The sequence below is a fragment of the Balearica regulorum genome, chromosome 15 (assembly GCF_011004875.1).
Source record: "Balearica regulorum gibbericeps isolate bBalReg1 chromosome 15, bBalReg1.pri, whole genome shotgun sequence".
NCBI classification, from domain to species: domain Eukaryota; kingdom Metazoa; phylum Chordata; class Aves; order Gruiformes; family Gruidae; genus Balearica; species Balearica regulorum.
This window is the reverse complement of record NC_046198.1, coordinates 18,057,408-18,081,646: the sequence shown is the minus strand read 5'-3', so window position 1 is coordinate 18,081,646 and position 24,239 is coordinate 18,057,408. Positions and strand designations below refer to the sequence as shown.

At 40.7% G+C, this 24,239-nt stretch overlaps 1 protein-coding gene across 1 annotated transcript; it reads left to right on the top strand.

Annotated features, from left to right (window-relative positions):
* The first annotated feature begins 136 nt into the window (after positions 1-136).
* Positions 137-23,632, top strand: GSPT1 (G1 to S phase transition 1). Its single transcript, XM_075767367.1, has 15 exons — positions 137-586; positions 11,046-11,093; positions 11,515-11,556; positions 12,304-12,531; positions 13,516-13,549; positions 15,048-15,125; positions 17,428-17,608; positions 17,981-18,135; positions 19,537-19,677; positions 20,419-20,512; positions 20,857-20,937; positions 21,240-21,413; positions 21,847-21,936; positions 22,240-22,408; positions 23,143-23,632. Exons 1-15 carry the CDS (start codon positions 292-294, stop codon positions 23,193-23,195), a joined length of 1,863 nt encoding a protein of 620 aa, XP_075623482.1. The 5' UTR covers positions 137-291; the 3' UTR covers positions 23,196-23,632.
* Positions 23,633-24,239: the final 607 nt, after the last annotated feature.

The following is a 24,239-nucleotide window of genomic DNA, read 5'->3' as shown; positions in this document are numbered from 1 at the left end:
GGGCCAAGGGGCTGGCGCAAGGCCTGACGGGCACCGTAGTTTCGGCGCCTTGCCGCGGCCCTGCTGCGGGAGGCGGCCCCGGGCAGCCGAAAACTACTAAAATGGCGGCGGCGGCGCCGCGGGGAGGGGGTACGGGGGCTGCGGGAGGCCACACTGCGCTCGCGTCGGGGCGGCGGAGTACACGCGGAATCGCCGGAGCGAGTGCTGAGTCGGTGCCGCTGCCGGCTTCCCCCTTACCCCGGACGCTGGGAGACGCTTCGGGGCCGCAGAGGCTTGTGGGGCAGCCACAAAATGGAGGCGAACGGGAGCGGCAGCGGGAGCAGCAGCGACTCGGCTCCCGACTGCTGGGATCAGGCGGACATCGAGCCGGGCAGCGGAGCTGGCCCGGGGTCCGCCCCGCCGGCCGCGGAGGCCGAGGCCCAGCAGGAGCTCCTCGGGGCGGCCTTCAGCCGGCAGCTGAACGTCAACGCCAAACCCTTCGTGCCCAACGTCCACGCCGCCGAGTTCGTGCCGTCCTTCCTGCGGGGGGGCCCGGCGCCCGGCCTGCCGCCACCCTCGCCCCCGCCCGGCCTGCCGCCGCCCCACGGTAACTGCCGCGCCGGGACGAGGCTGCGCCGGCGGGTGGGCGCCGAGGGCGGAGGGATGGGGGCCATGTTGGAAGGGCGCGGGGCCGCGCGGTGGAGGGGCCCGGGGCGAGGGGTGTCGGGCCCCCGCGGGCAGGCGGGGAAGGGCCACGCGGGGCTGGAGCGCGGCGCGGAGGGCCTCGGGAGGGCGGCCGGGCCGGGCCGGGCTGGGAGGTGGCCGGCAGCCCGGGGGCCGGGTGGGTCAGGCTGGCGGGGGGCGGGCGGGGCGCCAGGGCGGCAGCGCTGGAGGGGGGGGGGCCCGGGGGCGGGGGAGCGAGCCGGCCTGGGCGTTGGGGCCTTGGGCCCTCCCGGCAGGAGGGTCTCGTCAGCGAGGGGCGGGGGTACGGCCGAGGGGGGAGCCTTGCGCAGGAGGGGGGCTTCGGGGAGAAGGGGCGTAAGGCAGCGGAGCCGCGGGCAGTGCGGAGGAGCCGGCTGTGGCGTCTGATGCGGAGTTCGGGGGTCCGCAGGCCGCGGCGGGGCTCCGGGCGCAGCAGTGTAGGCGGCGGGGTCCGGCCGTGCGCGGCCCCGCGGTGCCTGGGCCACGGGAAACCGCGCGGCGCCGCTTCCTAAAGCGCTGGAGAAGTTGTCTGGTGGCAGTAAATTTCGTGTGGCTGGGGAGAACAGCTCTGCGTCAGCCTCCCGCCGTTCAGGTGTATCGTCGGTGTCTTCTGGAAGGCTGTATCAAGTAGTTACTTTTTCTCCTATAGCGCTGGTAGTGATTAGTAGGGAAGGGAGCCTTGTCCAGCTGGCCTCAGTCAATGGAATAACTTGGAATTTACCCTGCTTTTAATTTCAGAGGAACTTTGTGTACGCAACCAGTGTTTATAGGAGATTTGCTTTGCATAGGGGAAATCAAAGGAGAGCTGCTTTTTAATTTCCAGCTCCAAACTGAAGGTCTTTCCAAACATCAGACGTGCTAGTTAACTTTGTGGTAGTGTTTTAATGTCGCTCCTGCAGCTAAGGAGTTTGAGACCTGATCAAGTGTGATAGTTTAACGCTTTCCTATTTTTTCTATTGTTCTCTATGTCCCTATTGGTACAATATGAAACGAGCTACTATTTCAGATATTGATTCTAGTAATTTAATTTCACTAAAGCAACTACTTGTTACGTTGTTTATCATGATTTCCTGTTGATTGTGGTTTACTGTTTATGGTGTTCTGATTTATATATTAATTAGTCTTACTGTCCCTAGTATCTAAAGTTATCAGATGTTAACAGCTAAAATCTGTAACTTTCATATATGAAGCTTTAAAATTTTCATAACAGGATATTAACCCCCCCCTTTTTTTTTTTTAGAGCAAATGTTAGATTATGTGTTCTCCACAGCTATTCAGCACTCTTGATTTTTATCAGAAGTTATAGCTTATGCGGTATGCGGGCAGGCAATATGTAAATGCATTCAAATATACTTGCAAGAAGTCCTGGGCAGACTCTTGGATTCCATTTAGAATAAATGTATATGTTAAGGTTTACAGGTGTAAAGATAGAGTAGATAGCTTGAGGCTGTGCTGAACATGTGATGCATCTTTGAATAATCATCAGAATTCATTCTAGTGTTTTTCAGCCATTGCAACCTGACTTTAAGTCTTTTAACTATGTAATCAATACTGTGACTGAAAACTTTCTTGGGGTTTAGAATATTATGAAATGACTTTGTTTTTTCTTTCTGGCTACTTTTGTAAGGTTTCTTCTAAGGCTTCCTTTTTTTTTCTTTTTTTTTTTTTGTAGGATTTAAACTACATTTCCCATTTCCTCACTACTACATAGTGCTGTAATCTACCTAGTTTGAGCTCACCTTGCTTCTATATCTTCTTGATGGTTTAGGATTTTGAGTTTCTATAATTACCTGGTATATCCCTAAGATTAAGCAGACAGAAATTGCAATTTAAAAAAAAAAAATTTCTTTCTTAACTGGAATACTATACTTGTTACATACTTTTCCAGGTCTGATGTACTCGGTTACAGGAAGTAATTGACAGTCTTGTCCTTGCAGATGTTCGTTAAGGTGACAACTACTTTCCTGGCTGGAAGAACTAGGTGGAGCTGCTCTGGAAATAAGTCAGAACAACATGTGATTAGACAATGGTGCTGAATAGCTTGCTTCTCAGCAGCCCAGTTTGCTTCTGCTCCCATAGGGAATTAGGTGTTCGTGGCACTCATTCTACATTACCTTGTGAGGGAAAAAATATTTCTATTTATCATCTGTATTGAGGTCTGTGCAAATGCTGGTTTGTAGAGGGAAGAATCTATGTGAATCTTGATTCTTAGAAACAATCTAAAAAGCTGGGTATCAGTTTGAGAACTCAAGGGCCTAAAGTTAAGTTCTAGTAACGCTTTTCTTGGAACTTGCTCTTGGTGAGGTTTTGTTGAAGTCATAATTCCTTAGTAATTCAAAGGATGTTGTAGGTCAAGATGAATGTGTAGTAGCAGCAGGACATACAGAAAAATTCCACAGAACTGCTCTCCGTTGTGTGGCTGTAGTGTGTAATAGTGTTTCCTTTTATGCACACTATCTTCATGTTTCTAGTAATTTGTATAAAATTCCTTATATATATTGTATAAAATTCACTTAGAGCACTGAAATACTGCTCACAGAAGCCATTTAGGGAACAAGATGTTAACTTTCTGAAGTTGGGAAACTCTGGACACCTGCATTCCAAGTAGTTTACTCTAAAGTTTCTGGTTTATGTGTCCTTTCTTTTGGATGCAAATTATATATTAGGGACAATATCTGCCCATTGCTTATCATTAATATAATTTTTGCTCGCAGATAGTTTCAGAATTAGTTTGGAATTAAATTATCATTTTATTATATGCAAAAAGCATCTTATTTAAATTTTTGAACCTAAGGATTAGATTAAAACTAATATGTTCCAAATATTGCAGCTGCAAGGTCTTGCATTTATCAAATTGTATGCAAGTCAAACTTATTTGTGTGAAATCTCTCTTTGTTGGATTCTATCAGAAATGTGAAATAGGGACTTCTTGGATTTTTGTCTGCAACAGACATCACTGTAGCGCAGTTCCTTCCAGTGAGCATGTCGGGTATGTCACGAATTAGTTGCTCTTCTAGGGAAACTTACTGTAGATAGCAGTTGCTGGAGTAGCAAGCTCAACTAAATTAAGGCAAGATGTGATAGCCAATAAAATGACAGTAGATTGTGTCAGGGCCTCTAAACGTTCTTAATCACAACTGCACCTTGCAGCTTCACTGTTCTGTAGTATGTATGACTTATTTTTGTACTACGGTTTATTAATTTTGTAAGTGTATATAAGATGTAATTGCATTTGGGTGGCTTTTTGTTTGTTTCTACATCAAGGCATGGTTCAGAGGTGTAAGGGAATAGTTAACACCACATCTAGCCCCCCCCCCACCTCGAGATTAGTAAGATTTCTATTATATAAGTTTTGGTTGGATCTCAGGTATGAGAAGTGAACAGTTCCTCAAAATGCAGCATCAACCTGCGTTCTTGGGGTTAAATTTTTGTCATAGTTCTTGAATATTCACAGGATTCTTTGTAAAATTGATCACAGCTTCTTTGTATGGGCTTTACTATATTTTATGTTAGTTTTTCTTCTCTTTAGAAGTAATTTTTAAGTGTTCACTGTTGACTTTGCTTGGAGCAGGAGACTGAACTAGATAACTTCCTGGGGTCCCTTCCAACCTGAATTGTTCAATGATTTGAGAAGTATGCAGTAGTTGTAGTAAGAAAAAAGTGTCATTAATACAAAAGTAAGAACAACAAGAAGTGTGTGACACACAGCAGCTAGTGTAAGCCAAGAGAGGATTTATCCTTTTGGTGGTGTTAGTACTACTTCACTTACTAGCTCTCTTCACCACTTCAAATAAATTTCTGAACACATTTGTTAATGGCTACAGTTTAGATAACTTGCATCTGACTTAAGATTCAGTGCCCTTCAGATTGCTTCACTCCCTGAATATCCTCACTCGCCTGCAGTAGTCACTCTTGAAATAGTTACGTTCAAGCAGCTGGACATCCTCACCCTTCAAATGCTGTAAATGAATATAGCATCTGTCTGTCTGGTTTTCCTTGCTTCAGTTCTGAAGCCTATAATTTCCAGAGTAGGATGAGGAGTTATCTGTATTATCATGTTCCCCAAAACTGGTCATCTCTTGTTTTACACAATTCTCTGTAGACTGTATTTTAGGACTCTTCAATTCAGTCCTCAAGAGACTTCACTTAGCATGTGAACTTGCTAATGAAGTCTCGTTTGTCTAAAACTAGTAGTCCACCATTCATGAAGCTATCATATTAAAGGATTGCATGGTTTACTCGTATCAACATTGGACTAGCCATATGCTGATGACTTTGTTACAAGTAGGGTGTTGGTAATGCTACTGTTAATACTTGAACTGACGTGACAGCAGATCCAGGTTCTATTGTGAGTGCCAGTATATAGTATAAATGCTTGTTATCAAAGGAATCTTGATTTGAGTCATCACTTGACTATCTAGAGCAGTGTTGTTCTGTATCAGCTTCTCTAGACAAGCGAGCTGCATAACCTCTTTTAAAATGGTCAGTGCTGAGAAAGGCTGTATGTCTTGGCACTGACTTGCCAGATGATCAGATATAATATACCTGTGTGATGCAGTCAAGGTGCCAATGTATTACACAGATGTCCTTTGTCTACATCTGAACTGTCCCCAGGAAGGCAGCCAGGATTGTGTTGCTCCTGTTAGAATAATTCATCATGCTTGTGGCCTCTGCGTGACTCCAATAAAAGACAGAGCTGCTGGGACTAGATGAACTGTCCTGGGGTCTGCCTGCAGGCTGCTGGCCATGTGTTAGCACCCTGGGTTGGACTATGGATTTAACGTGTTCAAAAGCATAAGGTTTTCTTAAAAGTTGATTGCTCTATCAAAATGAATGCAAAAATAATTTGGGATAATTCTTGAGTTCTATTAGCGATCTCGTTTTACAATTCCACTTTCAGAATTTTGGGATTTCTCTCCTGTTTTGCTATGAGACACGCAAGCAAGAGCAGCAGCTGATTGTGTGAAGCTAAGATAGAAAGAAGGTTTTATTTTGTTTTTTTTATTTTGAAGGAATAAAGCAGTCAAAATTTAATCAGTGAAATTTGTGACTGTTTTGAAGAGGTCTATATGAAAATGACATTGATTAAATTTCAGTACAAGGGTTAGTTTAGGACAGGTGATACAGTATTAAAAATATATTCTCCAGAACAGACTAAGAATTTATGTGTAAATTTTACTCTTTTATGTGTAAATGTTAAGATCTTGAGCTTAACCTGCTCAAAAATCCATGGGGTGCTTAAGTTTGGGGTTTTGGGGGGTTTTTTGGTGTTAGTTTCTATTCCTGCTGGGTTATGAGTTATCTTTGTTAGAGAGTGGAATCCTTAACTCTTCTAATACAGAGCTTGATAACTTGATTTTTGAGACAGTCAAGAAATCAACTGAGCACAAATATTTGGCCTTAAAGAAGAGGGGTTTTCATTATATTCCTTGAAAATCCCCATAAGCTTTCTTAGACTCAGTTGTGAAGAAGCATGTCGCTTTTAGATAAGATAAACTTAAGGTGTGTCCTCACTGGGAAAGGAAAAAGGTGGGTCTTTTACTAAGTTCACATGTAGTAAAATCCTATGAATACAAAGCAAGTGCTGGTTTTTTTGAGGTTTACAAAGTCATGTTAAAACTATTAAAGCTGCTCTTACGTTGGTGCATTTGAAAAACTGAGCATACATCTCCTTCTGCCCACTGGTGAAGCTAGGGCATAGGCTGTGAAGCAGGGCAGACTCAAGAAGAAAATCATTTTGGGTGTAGGTTAACTTTGAAAACAACTGCCCTAATTACAGTGAACTCCTGAAAACCTTTTCTGTATATTTTAAAATACTGAATATGAAATACTTTGTTTAGCTGTAGCACTTATTTGTGCTTAAAGTAATTTTTGTGGGGGGGGTTTGTTAGCTAAGATTCTCTTGTTTTTGTCTTTTTTTAATTCTGATTCTCATGCTCCGAGTTTGACTCGGACCTTTATTTTTTTACTCTGGCATAATTCCCTTTATGCTTTCTTTTCAAAAAAATAAAAGGGGGGAGCAAACATCTGTTATGTAATTAATGAAAACTGTTGAGTCTATAGACTGTTGTGTAAATATGTACTGAACTCGGGTATTCGCATCACATGTACGAGGAGGCGATGGGACTCCTACGGTGGGTCCCATGCATCTCTTTGCTCTTCAGCCTTCTAGGAATTCCTGTGAAGGAACTTGGATGCCTGTATTGGCGGAGCAGCAGCAAAGTGGGTGTACAGCCCATCTGAGTGTTGTAGCTTGTAGGTAAGACACTGAATCTGCCTCCCGTCTTGTGCAAACCGTGTCCTTAGCCCTCAGGTGCCAGGTCCTAGCCCTGCCTGGATTCTTACCACCCCAGCAGCGGAGCAGGCTGGGAGCGCTGCCACACGTGGCAACACCTGGCAGCCTTTCCTGCAGCCTGCGCAGGCGTCTGCGTTGGCTCAGGCACCTGCCACCCAGGAGCTACCCGTTCAGCACCGAGCAGGTCTGCTTTTGTGGGGACATCCTCCGCTTGTTCTGTGCATCTGGGGATACTGCAGTTTATGTAAAGGTGGAAGTTGTCATTACTGCTTAGCACTCGAGTTTGACTTTAACTGCAGTTCTTCTATTGATTCCCAGTTTACCAGCTACTCCTGTTCTACATGTGAAAATCTTGTTTCATTCTAATATAAATTTAATTGTAAAGCTATTTTCTATTGTTTCTGTATGAGCATTCTAAACTGTTAACACTGTGAAGTTCCTAGCTTATACTGTTTTAAAATAATCTTTTCAGAGGTTGAGTGGTAACTTTTAATTCGTTCTACCTGGGCAGTTTTGGTTATTGTACAACAAAAATAAGTGCAAGTACAAAACTTGATGTAATGCGCAACTCATCAGCTGTAGTAGAATGCCGATTTCATTCACACGGCAGAGAGGATTCTTGCTGTAATTCTTTAGGACATTACCTGTATTTTAGCGACCAATCACCATGTTTTAAAAGTTGTGCAATTTTGGACTCTCTTGGGAGCATGCATAGTTCTCCAGTGAATTTCATATTTTAAAAAAAAAGTAATTTTTACCTTATTCAGACAAGAGACTGAATTATATAATGTCCTGTCTGATGGTCTGCCAGCAGATAAATGCAGCATGTGTATCCATTTTTGCCTTTGGTGTTGGCAACAAAGATATTCCAAAAAAGTCCTAGGGCTGTAAAGGTAAACCCCTCACCTCGTGTAATGCAGTGAATAAGGTTGCAGCAGCAGTTCTTGACTTATGGTTTGAGGAGAGGTGGACTATGGAGAATGCTGTGTAAAATCTAATTGTTTTTATTGCATGTAAATCCAAGAACTTGAAGTGTTACTTAAAGATTTGGCATCATTTAAGACATGTTCTGACCTTAAAACCAGATTTCATACAAACTACATTTTGAGTCCCTCTCATGACAAGATTCCTATCTGAACGATTTTCACAGATGAGGATCTAGAATTTTCAAGTTGAACTTGAACTTACAGATTTGTCTAATTTGTGTTTAATTTGCTGTATGTGATATTTTTACAATAATAGTAAACTATGTTAACCATGAATGTTGTTAGTTGCTTTCCTGACTTCCAGAAAACACTGTGTATCTACTTCAATGTTTTGGAGAGATCAGAGTAAGTTACAAACACTACTTAGAACCTTTCTCAGATTCCCTCATCTTTAAAGGTATTTTGTTAGGATGACAGTCTTTATCTCATGGGTAAAATAAGCAAGGTTGCTTCAGGTCACTGGATCTGTCCAAATATTTTGCCACAGGGACAGTGTGGATTTTGGACTTTTTCTCATGTCCTAATCCAGTATCAAGTCCTAGGTGGTAAGTCTGTCTCAACTGGATTCAGAATTGTATCTCCTTTTCATGTGCTCCAAAGATTCCTTGCTGTTCCAGAACTGACACTGAAAGGTGAAGTGGTTTTCCTTGAATGTTGAGATTGCCTTTCTGTCCTCTGCCATGGCACTAGCAGTGGTGCTCTTCCACCCAGCTGATACCTTGCTTCAGGGTGCTGATTTACCCAAAACCTGCTGGGTTCCTGCCTGGTTCAGTCTTTGGTCGGGGCAGCTGCCTTTGTGGAGCTTCAGTAACTACAGGTGCAGTAGGGCTGGCACAGGAGGAGAGGTGGCAAAGAGCAAAATGCGGTGTCCCAAGGGTCTGAGAAGCAGTAGGACTGCATCCTTCTTTTCGGGTGATTGCCTTAAAGGCGTACTTCAGGGAATCTGCTTGTTTCCATGCAGAGCAAATGATAAATTGGACCCTTTAAGGTCAGACTTTTCTCTGGTATATTTGTTTGTGATGTACCAGTGCATGAAATTGTTTATAAGAAGTAAACAATTACTGAGGGGTTGTTTATCACTTAAAGCCTATTTTTTTTTAAATTAAGATTTTTTTTATTTTATACTTGGTTTCTTTACAATGAATGTTTTTAGAGAGTAGTTTGTATTCCTTTTCTGCATTGAATGAGCAGTGTATGCTTCGTGTAATTCGGTGTCCTCTTCCAAAGCACGTCTGCCACTTGTGTACCAAAGCAACCAGAATTGAAGAAGTGGCTGTGGTCATAGCGGAGTATCTGTTGCCCCTTGATTGTGAGGCATTAGTACTGTTTTGGATACGTACACAAACTGTCTTGTTGATTCTCTTGTCTCCTAGACCCCTACAAAACTTAACTGATGGACCTTTTTAGGTTAACAATTTCCTACCTTCTCTCTGCTATTTCTGAAGAAACTTTTTTTCCCTGTCCGTATGCCTGCTGTATTACAGACCAGAGAGTAAAAACTGTTTACGATGGATGCTGTTGATTGACAATGTATTTCTAAGGAATTAAATAACTCTTCAACCACTTGTAGGGCTTCTGTTTCAAGGCAAGTGCATAAATGCTGTCATTTAATACATTTTTCATTACGGACAAACTTCTGGAGTGAAATCAAAAGCTTGTTGAAGTGATCTTGTAATGAAAATATTTATGATTCCCAGTCATAGATGTGTAAAATAGCCAACAATCTTCTGATGTGTTACAAACCAGAGGCTTTAGGTTCAGATCTAGGTTCTGTGCCACCTGCTTACCATGCTCATAAACGGGCTGACTTGCTGTGCCCCTCCGTTGTGTGCCAGGTGTGTGTGCCGTGACCTGCCGGCTTGGCCCTCCAGCCCTCTTCCAGGGCACTTCTTCTGCAGCACTGCTTCAGTTTGTGGCAGTCTACAGTGCCAAAGCCAAGAGGCTTAGAAGCAGGTCCTTCTCTGCACGTTTTTGTTCTTCTGGGGGGATTTGTTCCATCTTCAGGTCCCATCATGCGTATAGAGCAAGTAGTGCTAGATGATCGGTGGTTTTATAAGGGGATTGAAGGAGAGCTGGAGTATGGCTAAATAGAGGGTACAAATTTGGTATGTGGCTGAAAAAAATAAGATTATGAACTTGTTTCAAAGAATTATGAGGTTGAATTTATACCAAGAGAAAACTAAATAGGTTAAGGTTTTAGGGATAATTATAGAAGGCTTCTTGATCACATGGAGTAACGTCTTGAAACGTCAAGTGGTGTAATTGTTAATTGGAATGGATCACTCTTAGCAGGTTTGATTATTAGTTATATCTCAGCATAAGAGTTTAGTGGCATAAGGTTTAGCATGAGAAGGCATAAGTTATATCTCAGCATAAGGTTTAGCATGAGAAGGTTGAGTGATCTGTCCAAAAAGTATGCTTGTGGCTTTGATGTGCACATGACTGGTGAGATTGCCCTCCGAGTAATGGGGCTGTATTATGGTGTTCAAGAAGGCTGGCAAACTTACCAGGTGTGTGAATTAGTTTATCATCTATTGAACCTAATAACTACAGAAGATCTTAAGAATTTATTCTTAATGGCTTGTTTCAATTTTCTACTCGATGCTTATGTAAATTGAGGTGCAATAGTGTTGTAGGTATGCCTATAAGCTGAAGCTGGCAGAACCTTTCTGTACAGTTGTGACACCGCACACACATTATTTCTTGGCATGCAGTGAAACTGGTTTGATGTTTATTAAACACCAGTTAGATACTAACAAACACTTAAAATAGCTAGCTTGCATAAAAAGGATGTATACAAAAAATGCTTCCTTTAAAACTTGCTTTAAGTGTGTCTTTCCATGGCGGCGGGGGGGGGAATGAACGGGTTTTAGGGCTGGTGTATTGTTTTCACAACGCTTAGGCAGTGTTCTTTACAAGTATTTGTGCTTGGAGGCTATATTTAGTACTAGTTCCGTGGAGGGGGGAGATGTTTTTTCTTAAATATGCTTCTCGCAATAAAGTTGGGAGTTGGTCTTTTATGCTAAAGTGTGGAAATTGGTTACATCAGTGTATTTTAAGTGAAACTTTTTTTTTCTCTGCAGGTGGACCTGTAGAGACTCCTCCAGAGGAGCAGACAGCCTCTTGTGAAGGTAATTTGTTACTTGTATTCATCTTCTGATGGTACACAATGCAGCTCCATTAAAAATTATTTTCAAAAAATTATTGCAAAGAATCTCCTTTCTAAAAATCTGTGAACCTTTTCCAATCTTCGTTCTCTTTATCCTCATACTACTGTTGTAAGGCAGTGTGGTTGTCTGTGGTTATTTACAATTTTATAGCCAGTCGAGCAAGGCACATAAAGACCAAGTGCTTTATTGAAGGTCATAAAGCTTGCATGAAGCAGGATTTTTAAAATTGAATCTGTGTATTAAATAGCATTGGCAAGTGCCTGAACATCTGAACTATCCTTTTATTAATTTAGTCACTCTGGTTTTCTTTGTTCTAGGTACTGTCATGATAAATATGTGTCCTTAATGATTCCTTTTTGTTTGCTTGGGTTTTTTCCCCCAGGTTCAAATGCTGCTGTTAACATGGAAATTTCAGAATCTGTTGGTAAGATGAGAATTGTTCCATTTCACTACAATAGTACTATAAAATACTACTATAGCGCTGAATCATTGCAAACAAAATTGAAGAATACCTTACTGAGCCTTTGCATTTTTGGTCCCTTCTAATTTTTGTTGTGTCTTTATACTTAGATGAGGAAAGAGGTAATTGAACACTAGTATGCATTGACAGGTGCAATTGGATTACTTGGATGCTGAAAAAGCATTGGTGCTTTATTAAAAAATAATTTCATATTACAAAGTAGTCCCATTAGTGTGTGAAATGGTGATTAACAAAAAACGTTAAAGTGATCAGTGATATGAGCAATCAGAACATGGAAATTGTATCTTTCTCCTTGTATTTGTATGGCTTTTAGAGAACTTAAACCACTAGCCCTTCCCTTTCCTTTCTAAACATATGGTAGCATCTGTCTGTCTGGGTTCAGACCAGCACGGTGGTCTGAGTGGATCTTCAGATTTGTTTTTTCCTTATAAAACTGTTGCCTTGTTAAAACAGAAGCCTCTTCATCCCTGTGAATCACAGTTTTCTGATGTCGGCACACAAGCTAGTTCCAAAGTTCCCAGTAATAATCATTTTGGAAACAAGCAGCAGGTGCCCATTTTTATAAAGGAGGACGTTACCAGACTGGGTAGTTGAAGTCTTTTGACTGCATCCTGGGGAAGAGCCTTTTCTAGTAGTCACTGCTTTTAATTTCATTACTTATTTGAATATATCTAACTGCTTAATTTTTAGTGGAAAATGGAGAGACAGAAATGTCCCCGGAAGAGTCATGGGACCACAAAGAAGAAACAAGTGAAGCAGAGCTAGGAGGGGGTCCCGCAGGGGATGTGGGGCCTTCCGAAGAAAGCGCTCAGGAAATGATGGAAGAGGAGGAGGAAATACCAAAACCGAAATCTGTTGTAGCACCGCCAGGTGCCCCTAAAAAAGAGCATGTAAATGTAGTATTCATTGGGCACGTAGGTAAGTTTTAAGTGAATGTGAAGTAATTGGATCTTGTGTATTATCTAGAATTTAGAGGATTAGAAATTAATCCTGCTCTGTGTAGCGATGTGTGTATTCACCACGTCTTGAGGTTAAGAGGAGCATTTATTCTAATGAAGCTGCTCTGGAAAAATTACAAAAGTTAAAGCAGGTCTTGCGGGGCAGAGTGCCAAGGACAGAGTGCCTGCCATCTCTTGGGTGCAACAGCCTTTGTGTTGGTGACTTCTCAAGTACCTGGTCTAGTGAGCACAGATGTATCTGTGTGATCCAAAGAGCAAAACTGGAAAGCAGTTTTAAATATTTTTGGAGGATTCTTATTAATTGTTACCAAATTAAAAAATAATTATTCAAAATATTAAAAATTGTAGAGCTATAAACAGTAGGTGAATGTAATTCAGGGTTAAAAGAAGCACTTATAGCAAAATGTCCAATTGATTAGTTTCAGCAAGCTTCAGAAAAATCTTAAGTGGTGTCAAAAGTACAGAAGAATTACTGAATCGTGAGTTTTACAGTCAACTCTGTATTGTCATTTGTATAGTCTCTTATCACCTTAGAACTACTGTAACTTATTCCTCAGGTAAATTCAGAACGGAGTCACGCACAGTAAAGAGGCGGTGCGCAGGGGTAGGTCCCAGTATTGGAGAGGGACAAGGGGGAAAGGGATTCTGCAAGGGCTTCCCACGCTCTTAACCCACACTTCTGCTGGATCGCTGTTGTTGGGGGTTTTGTAATGGATAATGCCAAGTTTGTATGTATGAAACCGGAATTTTCAAAATTTGGTTTAATTGAATTGATGATGAATTACTATGGAAACAAGGGAAGCTGAGAGATGCTTCAAAAACTTAGGTTGCAATTAAAAAAATGTATCTTTGGAAATAAATTAGATGACCTTGTTCTTAATTGTTTTCTTCTTTTTCTAGGATTTTCTTTTAAATTATTAATTTTATTTTTTTTTTATTTTAGATGCTGGCAAGTCAACTATTGGAGGACAAATAATGTAAGGAAACAAAATTTTTAGATTTGCTGTTCTTGTGAATTCAAAATGCATGAAGTAAAACGAGTGGGGTTTTTTTAATGGCTTTAATCGGCAAAAATTAATATTTTTATAATAAAATGTTACTCTTCCTGTCAATGTAGTTACTTACTGTCTTTGGAATTTCTTAATTTCAGTTGATCTAATCTTATGGCTATAGGATTTTCAATTCCTTAATGGCAACAACTATGCAAAAGCACACATTATTAAATTAAAAAAAACTGAATCCCTTTCTTATAACATGACTGAGGGGTTTTTTTGTAGTTTTAAAATGCTATTTGAAACTGCTTTATACCCTTTGTTAAAATTTGTCCTTTTCATGAGATTAAAAAGAAAATTAATATCCTTATTTCCTGGTGCTAACATTGTCAGGCATAATTTGATTTCCAAACATGAAACTATAATACTTAATCTTAGAAGCCCATTTTAGAAACAGTTTCTAGAGACTGCAATATTTGCATGAGACAAAAGTAAATAAATGCAGCTAGATCTTATGGTCTGTAAAAAAACAGAAATGGAAGGTAGTACATGAAGAAATAAATGCTATCCTGCTGATGCAGAGTATTTTTATGATTTTAAAATAATATTCTCAGCAAAAGTGGGAGGTCTTTGTCTTGGCATTTTCATCTTGTTTTGTTTCGACCAAACTGGAATGTTGGAATTGTCATGCTACATTTAACCTAGTAGCTCATACTAGAGCAAATTAGCATTTTATTATCTGATGTGCTTGTGTATTCTCCTCGTACAAGGAGATACCTACTCTTAATACCTTGCCAGTGTGGTGTGTTCCCAAAGCTTGTAGTGGTCTTTTTTTGCAGAATATCCCTTTGTTGTAAGGGAGGAAAAAAAATGGGTGCTGGTACCACCTTTGTCATCAAGTCTTTATTTACTGTTAGCATTAATTTTCCTTACAAATGAAGTAGATTACTGTTACTAGAAGATCAGGTAGAAATAGCTGCGGGGGAAAATATGAAAATTTTCATATAATAAAACTGTACACTGCTCACCTCTTTTCATAACTGAAAGATCTCTCAAAATATCAGTTTCCTTGTTCTATCTAAAAAGAATGAAACAGAAAATATTTTTCTTTAGACTTCAGAAATTGGGGTGGGGGGGAAGGTGTGTGTGAAAAATTCTCTCATCACAATTTTTACTTACTTTTGAAACATTGGATTAGTCTCAGAGATGGACTTAACAGATATAGTCCCTTTTCAAAGTTTGCCTCTGCAGAACATTTTACAATTAGGTTTAAAAAAAGACATTCCTTATACTTCTGCTAAAGCGGTACTGGTGTACCTTTACATATCAGATAATGGCATGGCTTTTTGTGGCGAAAAAATTCCACTGCTGCTCACATCAGGCTGTTCAAGTTTTTCAAAATAATCTGTAGGGATTGTGTAAGTATTTAATGATGCGGAACTATGTTTCTGCTTATGTAAAATTGCACTCTTTCCCTTCTTAGGTATTTGACAGGAATGGTTGACAAAAGAACACTTGAAAAATACGAAAGAGAAGCTAAAGAAAAAAACAGAGAAACATGGTATGAATTTGCTGAAGATAACTGCTTTTCTTTGCTCAGTGACGAAAAAGGGAAACTGTTTCTGAGTCTCTGTCCCTGTAGCACTGGCTGCCTGCTGGAAGGGGTTTTGAGGTGGGGGGAGGAGTATCTTGTTTTCCTCCAGTGCTTCTGTAACTAAAACTATACGAAACAGTGCAATTCACACAGGTGAGGTTTGGGGGGGGGGGGGGGTTGGTTTTGGGTTTTAGATCAGTGCTTTACATCCCGATGCTTTGGTAAACCTCTTGTCTGGTGAAAAAGGAATGCCCGGCAGACATTTTCTGGGGCAGCTCTTGGGGTCATTCTGGCTGTCAGGCTTTCACCTGTAACCAGCAGAGAGATGTCTCAGGGACGGCGATCACAGCTGTCAGTCAGGCAGATGTGAGGAGAAGAGCGAGTGAATAGTTTTGGTTGTCGCCTTATCTCTCATTTTTATATGCATAAAGATGGGGTCTGCAGCTCTAAAGTTTCCTCCAGGCAAAAACATGCTGATGTTGTGTGGATTTTTTGCAGGTCTCTTGTTAGTGTTGGGTTTTGTTGTCTTTTGGTTGGGTTTTGGATTCGTGTGTGTGTGTATATACAGCACATATAGCAGCCTGCTTTCTCCTTCAAACAACTCCTAGAAAATTGATTTTCCTTTTGGAAGCTGTGGTGGAGGAAAATAGGGGTTCAAAGGGCTCTGGAAAAGAAGCAGCTAAACACTTCCTTAAGGGGTAGAGCAGCGATGGAGTGCTAAGGGGTGGGCATTGACCTGAACTAATTGTGTTATGTGCACAAGAGGCAGGTAGAAAGGGCAACATACGTTCTTTTTATCAAGTAAGCATCATCTCCCTTCACCATAGTAATACATTTTTTGGGACCTTCCTCAAGCTTGAAAAACAGTTTTCCTCTTTTAGTGAGTTGCAGGAAGCGCCTCCTTGAGTGTTGTTTTTATTCTTTAAAATACATCATGATAGACAACAGAAAGTATGATGTACCTCTGTATCATTCTCAAAGGTCTTGTTGGCTCACTTCATATGTTGAGAGCCTTCAAATTTGAGCAGTTTTACTTGCAATTCAGAAAATTCTGTACTGTATCGCAGAGCTGACGTACCAGTCCAAAATGCATCTCTCCCCCAAAAAACCCTATATGCAAAGCAGACTTCCCATCCAGGTACCACACAGAGATTCCTGCTTGACTCTCGCTAGCTGAGTAAAACCTGGCCTTTGGCTGAAACCTTCAGAAATGCAGGCCGTGGCGAAGGTTAGCACAGAGGAGCACCACGCTGGTACACACCAAAAGCCTTCTAGCATGCTGTCTTGACCTCAATCAGTGACAAATAGCTCCTGCCTCGGGAAGAGCGTGATTATATAGCCCTAGCTCCCAACGTTGAGTGCTTTCTCTGACTGGGGAACCTCTGGAGCTGGAACGGACATCTTTGTGTTCCACAGCCCCTGACGCTCCCTCCCGCCCTCCCTGATCGCTGGGCAGCTGAGTTAGCAGTGTCTCTTCAGGCGTTACCCAGTCCAGACAAAAGATAAGCTAAAGGTCTTTATAAGCTGCTGTAACGGTGAAAAATACTGGTATGTTAAGCCAGTTCAGTGGAGTTACTACTACTTTTCTCCTCAGCAAGAGTATTAATTTTTTTCTCTCCTTTCTATTCACCAATTTTCACAAAACCTGAAGGAGCTAAATAATCTCTTCTTGAAATTTCTGTCTAACTTAAATCTGATTAGCTTGTCAATGGCCAGTGGGATAAAACATAATTAGGAGGGGACAACGGTTGATATGATCAGAGGATCAAAGATAGGGTGAATAAAGGTCGTGCTATTTCATAGCCAACTTCTGTTTAATATGTGCAAATAAATGAGAACTAATAATGATAGTTCCCATAATATGAATATGTGCAAATCAGAACTAATTTTTTAGTTAATTGTGCTGAGAAAGAGGAATTGTTTTGTATTTGATCCAGAGGTGTTTTTCCAAACTGAGGCAAAGCTTGAAGTGTTTGAGGTTAGATCATACCTGCGGAACTTAGTAATTGAAAACCATGGTTTAGAATTGCATCCTTCTAGGTAGGTGAGGGAGAGCTAGCACTGGGCACTCCAGCTCACTAGGTGCATATACACAAAACATCCAATAAAAAGTCACTGTTGGTCTTAGAAATGCTTAAGCTCAGTAATGCTGAGGTGGTTAGAATATTTGAGCAGAAAAAAGACATGATGAGCAAATCATCATATATAAGTTTATTAAAAATGAATGCAAAACTGCAATATTCAGGTTGGTTTTTGTTTGGTTTTTTAGGTACCTTTCATGGGCCTTAGACACAAACCAAGAAGAACGAGACAAAGGTAAAACAGTAGAAGTGGGTCGTGCCTATTTTGAAACTGAGAAGAAACACTTCACTATTCTAGATGCTCCTGGACACAAGAGTTTTGTTCCAAATATGATCGGTGGGGCTTCTCAGGCTGATCTGGCTGTGCTGGTAAGGACAAACCAGACTATTTCACTTCGGCTATATTGTGGAATTAAGCTTCTGATTTCTATGTTTTGTTTGCTTGTTTACTCTTTTGCTTAGTTACAGTGGGCAAATTTTTCAAATCTTAGGTCTACCAAGTTGAGTGGGTTTTGGAGTGAGTTAATGGCTTCAGAAAATTGTCCTCAGGTGTCATGTGGTTTTTACATATGTCAGTGCAGAACCCGGGGGGTAATATTGAGGCTATACCAGTGTGTTTTTGAAAGCTTTTACCAGTTTTGACTAGCCAAAGTTATTTTTGAATAAGGCAGTATTACCCATTGTCGATTCTTCTGTTGACAGAATTGTAGCACTTTTATTAAAATGTGTGTTTTTAATTAGGTTATTTCTGCACGAAAAGGAGAGTTTGAAACTGGATTTGAGAAAGGTGGACAAACAAGAGAACATGCCATGTTAGCAAAAACAGCAGGCGTAAAACATTTAATAGTTCTTATTAATAAAATGGATGATCCAACTGTAAACTGGAGTAATGAAAGGTGAGTTTAATACTTTAAAAAAATTAATCTTCATTAAGAGATACTGCAATAAAATAGTTCCTAAGGAAAATTTTTTTTCCATCCCATTTTTGCTGAAAGAATGGTAGACCGGTAGACTAAACCCAGAGGTTATCAAAATTTCAGGAGAACCAGAAGCACAGTGCCAGGACAGTGCCTCTCAGCTAAGCCTGAAGTCCTACACTGCTGTAAAACCTTCACTTTTGGCCGTTTGGGTCCATGCAGCCATACCTCACAAATCCATGCTTTCTAATGTTGTTTGATTGTGAACTTGGAATCTTTATACTGAACCCAAAGGGAACTACTCTGTCTTCAGTAGTTCAGTTTGCCAGATTCTTGATTGCTTGGCCATGTTCCTGCTAAACTCCTGGCTTGGATTTGGTGAGAACAGTGTTGTCTGTTCACCTTACGTGTCCACCTGTATCATTTGGAGTTGTTCTTCTATAAGCTGAATTGAATAAGCAAATAGTACATTAAGTGGTTCATGATTACAGTCTGAGAAGGGGGGAGGGACAGAATCTTGCAATGATACAGGCCAGGTAAAAACAACTAGAAAGTCAATACATAATCCTTTTTGTTAGTTATTTAATATTAAGTTATTATTTTCTGTGTCAAGGCTGAAACATTACTAAAGGGTTTTAATTTTCCCGAGTGTAAAAAAAGTTAGGTCTTTATACGGCTTCTGTGACATCTGTCTTCTCACCCCTTTAAGCTGGAAGCTAAAAAGTGTAACTTATTCCTTCCCTGGAGATACTTGGGTGATCATGGGATGCAGTTTTCTCCTACAGCATAAGAAGAAGAGTTGTCAGCAAACTTGCTGTGCTGTCAAGAATGGTGAAAGTCTTTGTGGAAAGCTATGAGGGACTGTGCGACCTTAGCACATCAGCCTGGTTTGCTAAGAGAATTGGGCATGCCCCAACCTTCTGACACTGCTGAATTCAGCTGAAACTGAGGGGCAGAGGTGTGACAGAAACAAATAGCATTGAGTCTTGGGAAACTATGGAGGAGACTGGAGGAGAGCAAGCCAGCACTAAGGGAAAGCCTGCAGCGGGACCTCAGTAGCTGTCTGCTCGCTCTGTCTTGCAGTCTAGGCCCAGATCTTTCGCTTAAAAGCAGATAGAGCATCTGCTGCTGCCTACCCAGCCCAGGACTGAGGATTATGGGGAAAACTCGTGTGCTTTGTGCGGCATAGACAATACCAAGCTGTGCTGCAGGATGGGAGAAGATGCACATAGGCTGCTAAGCTTTATTAGGTTTGCTGCTCACAGAATAGTTTAACTGATGGAAATTTAAAAACACCAAACCCCATGGACATTTAAAGCATAGTATTATGTCGTGCTGGAGTAATTGAAACTTATCTCGATCTCCTTCTCATTCTAATAGATATGAGGAATGTAAAGAGAAACTGGTGCCATTTTTGAAGAAAGTTGGCTTCAATCCCAAAAAGGATATTCATTTCATGCCCTGCTCAGGACTGACTGGAGCAAACCTTAAAGAACAGTCAGAATTCTGTCCTTGGTATATGTACGTATCTTAAATTGAACAACATGGATGTTTGCTGTGTTTCAATGAAGTAAATGCTAGGGTGAAGCTAGGAAGGAGGACAGCACGGTACATTGTTGCTGTGGTCTGAAGTGCTTGAGGAAGTACGGTCGGGACACAAGAACACAGCCACGCGCTGAGCCAAATAGAAGCATTTGCTAACTGCAGAAGACTTAAAGTTAGCAGACTCTGTAATGGTATTAGCAGTATGCTTTGGCTTTGAGTTTGAGTGCCATACTAGCCCTTAAATTTTCCAGCGATGCTGCAGTTGACAAATAGAACGAGTAACTGATGTGAACAGTGTGCTTGAAGCTGTGTATAATTAGTGACAAGTCGTGCCTCTCCCTGCATGTCATCTTCCAGCTTTGTTCGAGGCAGTTAGAACGTGTTAATGAAAATCATGTTTTGACCTAGCTTATGGGTTTGTATTTCCAAAACACATTACATGTCTAAGCAAGACTCGCAAAGGAATAATTAATTTGTTTAAAATATGCCTGTAATGTAACTTAAAAACTACATGCGCTTCCTGGGTGTTCACCTGTTAGCTGGGGTGGACACTAATGATGGGATGTTAGGATAGATTTAACTGTCTTGGAGGTCTCTGCTCTTAACGAGGACAGAATGGAAGTCATTCCTTTTGTTGGATTGCAGTTATCCATTCGGAATGATTTTTAAATAGAAGGGTGCTCACAAAATTGAAACAAACGCTTTCTGCTCTTTTAGTGGATTACCATTTATTCCATACCTGGATAATTTGCCAAACTTCAACCGTTCAGTTGACGGACCAATCAGGCTGCCAATTGTGGATAAATATAAGGTACAAATTAAAATAATAGGATTGAAAGTATAAATGGGCTGTTTTCAGAAAGCAGTAAGTGGGCTATTTACTGTGGGTTTAGAGGGTATCTTTTTTTTTTTTCCTTGGCTATGTCTACATTTCTAGCCGCAGAATAGAAGCGGGGAGGGGAAGTAAATAATTTTGGCATTATATAAGACTTAAAATCTGTAATCTTTCATGAGAACAATTTCTAAACCATTAAGTATAGCAGTGCTAAATAACTTCATTGAGTTAAGTGATCGTACTTGAAGTTAAATCATAAATAGAGCAGGCTTTTTAGAAAACTGTTTTCAGTTGTCATGTAACGGTTTCTTTTTGTGAAGGATATGGGCACTGTGGTCCTGGGGAAGCTGGAGTCAGGCTCTATTTGCAAAGGACAACAGCTCGTGATGATGCCAAACAAGGTATGGTAAGGCTTAGATATTAAAAACATGTTACTACCCTAAAAAAGAACCTACATGGTTCTCACAGATACTTATTACTTGAAATCAGAGAATTTTCTATGGCTCAGCTGAAGACAACTAAGCTTTCATGTTTTACATGGGTGATGGTTCTGGGGGTTGTGTGTAGCTTACTTCCTCAGCATTCAGAACAGGATATAATGAATTTAAACTGTAACTGTTTATTGAAATCCTGTTGTATTAAAATGATTTTGTACCAGACTAAAATAGTCACAATAGAAAACTGCCTTTTTGCTTTCTTTAAGCACAATGTGGAAGTTCTTGGAATCCTTTCTGACGATGTAGAAACTGATTCAGTAGCCCCAGGTGAAAATCTGAAGATCAGACTGAAGGGAATTGAGGAGGAAGAGATCCTTCCAGGATTCATTCTCTGTGATCCCAACAACCTGTGTCATTCTGGACGCACATTTGATGCCCAGGTAGAGTAACTAGCTTTTAATTGCTGTACAGATGAGTAAAAAGCATTCAAATATTTTGCTTGTCTTTCACCAAATCTAACTGCAGTAGTTTGAATTTTCAGTTCAGATTGCTTATTCACCATCGTATCTCTAAACTGACAGTAACACATACACCTAACACTCTGAGATCATTAATTTGCATTTTAAAAATATTTGAGTATTAACTTCTCATGAAGTTCTAGACACTTATAATCGTGAAAGCAAGATTGTCAAGCCAATTCTTCAGTTTTATACTTCATATTATAAACAACTTAGTAGCTTAAATTCTGTTTCTTTCACAAAAATGTGTGTGCATTGTTCAGAACTCTAAAATGTGTAGTTGTATTTGGTTATTCTCTGCTCTCTTATAATTGAAATGAGGAAAAACACACTGATTTTTTTTATTGTTTTACAGATAGTGATAATTGAGCACAAATCCATTATCTGCCCAGGTTATAATGCTGTGCTGCACATCCACACCTGTATCGAAGAAGTTGAGATAACAGTAAGTGTCCGTTTGAGTCGTGATGTGAATAGAGACAATCCTGAGTTCTGTCATGCCGTACATCTGTAGAGCCACTGATGCAACGAAGTTCCAGCGGGGCATGGGACCTCTGGTCCGGGCTGTAACGGTTAGCATAGGCCTGCTGAAAGTGTGGTAAGTCGTGACTGACTGCTACGCAGCAAGTCTTAGAAGGTGGAGTTCTTATTTCAAAGTATTTTATTTCTTAGACCACTTCAGTTTTGTTCGTAAAGAAAAAATAACCGTTATTTTAGCACTCACAGCTATTAATGTTTTCTTATACAGGCCTTAATCTGCTTGGTAGACAAAAAAACAGGAGAAAAGAGTAAGACACGGCCCCGCTTTGTGAAACAAGATCAAGTATGCATTGCCCGTTTAAGGACAGCAGGAACTATCTGCCTTGAGACGTTCAAAGATTTCCCTCAGATGGGTCGCTTTACCTTAAGAGATGAGGGTAAGGCCGCTTGGTCAACAGTTACTAATGGCTGCAAAACAGGGTATTTGGAATAGGAGACGGTGTGCGGCAGTGAGCTATTGAAACGCTGGTGTCTAGTGGAAATCGCTGTCTGGGTAACAACAGAACAGGAAATCTAAGCAAATTGTAGTCACTGTGCAGAGTTCTTGCTAGTAACAGTGTGGTTTATTTTAGAGGAGTAATGTACAGGAACATGCACTGTGAAACAAAAGGTTTAATTTAAAAAAACTACCAGCACTGTTTTCTTAATGCATCCTGGAATGTCCACCTACGGTATGGATGCCATACCACCATGGGGTCTCCATCTAAAGTTAGAAAAGATCGGGGGGTTGTATGTTGGGCTTTAGCTCCCGTTCACCTTGGTGAAACGCGTAGACTTGTGGGGCGTGTTTAAAATAAATCATCTTCAAAAGCAGTAAACAGTTCTGGTGGATCGATTCTGCCTTGCCTCCTCCTTAGACGACTGTGGAGCAGGCTTTCCAGAACCCACGTTGCATTCTTTGCTGTGAGAACAGCAGTTTTACTATATTTAAGATTTTATTGTGCTTTTAAATCACACTGGTGCTTTCATTCTACAATACAGCAGTTTATTCTCTGTGTTATGGCTAATACTCTGGATGGCCTGTATTTTTGGGGGAAGTTTTCATGCTCTTAGAGACCCGCACGTTCTTTTCACGGTATCTGTAACTCTCCTGTTTGTCTCCTTGGTTTAGGTAAGACCATTGCAATTGGAAAAGTTCTGAAACTGGTTCCAGAGAAGGACTAAGCATTTTTCTCAATGACCCCCGCACAATACTGTGAGGAAAATCGACTCTGCAAAAGCCTACTTCACACCGCCTTCTTATTTTCTGCCCATTGATAAACTTCTCCCCATATTTTGCAAAGACAAATTTCACAGCAAAGGTCCACATTATGTCAGCTTTCTCATATTGAGAGCTCTGCTATGCCACTGTTGAATTTTCCCAAAAAGAATTTTTTCTTTCTCCCAAATTCTGCTTCCTTGGAAAGATTCGGCAATAGCTTTGTAAGTGATGTGGACATAATTGCCTATAATTATGAAAATCTAAAGGATTTTTAATGTTTAATTTCCCCCTGCATATATATTAAGACATCTTTTTTCCAGGCAGATCATTCAGAGTGTGCGAGTGTGTGTGCACATGTTACAAAGACGACTACCATGTTAATAAACTATTCAATTTGAAATCTTTTTCGGTATTTGAATTGCTTTTGAATAATGTTTTTTATCCGGATGTAACACAGTTGCATTAGCTTTTTAACTCTCCAGTAACCTGGATGTGTGGTTACTCGGACTTTTCTAAACTCCTCAGCCTCCCCACACACACAGTTTTGAATGAGGCAATTGGGCACTCAACCAAGTTTGTATTAAAAGAATTAGGTTTGCCCCTTCCCTTTGTTGAATGCGTTCTTAAAATTAAAAAACATTTGTGCAAATGTGGCACCTTCATTAGCTTTACATTTGTTAATATCATCAGCAAATTTAGGTTGACTTAACATCATTACTAGACACAGTACATCAATTTTGAAGGCTAGAACTACTTGTTGTGTCTTTATAAAAATTCAGCGTTATTAAATTCCTGACTGCAGAAAACGCTAACGACCAGTAAATCAGTGAAACTTGCAAAAACAAGAGAATTTGTGGCAATAGTGCCTATTAGTATTTATAAGAGCTGCATTTTGTGGGAGAACTGGGCCAATTAAAAAGTGCCAGTTATGTAAGTTACTCAGTTCACCCTGTCTTTAATTTGGAGGGCTGGATAATCCTTGCTGGTTTAAAGACCAGTCTGAACTG

Bases quoted from the DNA above. Each gene is read 5' to 3' on its own strand.
- GSPT1 (XM_075767367.1), top strand. From the start codon at position 292: ATGGAGGCGAACGGGAGCGGCAGCGGGAGCAGCAGCGACTCGGCTCCC. The intron at 18,136-19,536 runs GTGAGTTTAATA...TCATTCTAATAG, and splicing joins GTAAACTGGAGTAATGAAAG to ATATGAGGAATGTAAAGAGA. The intron at 21,414-21,846 runs GTAGAGTAACTA...ATTGTTTTACAG, and splicing joins GACGCACATTTGATGCCCAG to ATAGTGATAATTGAGCACAA.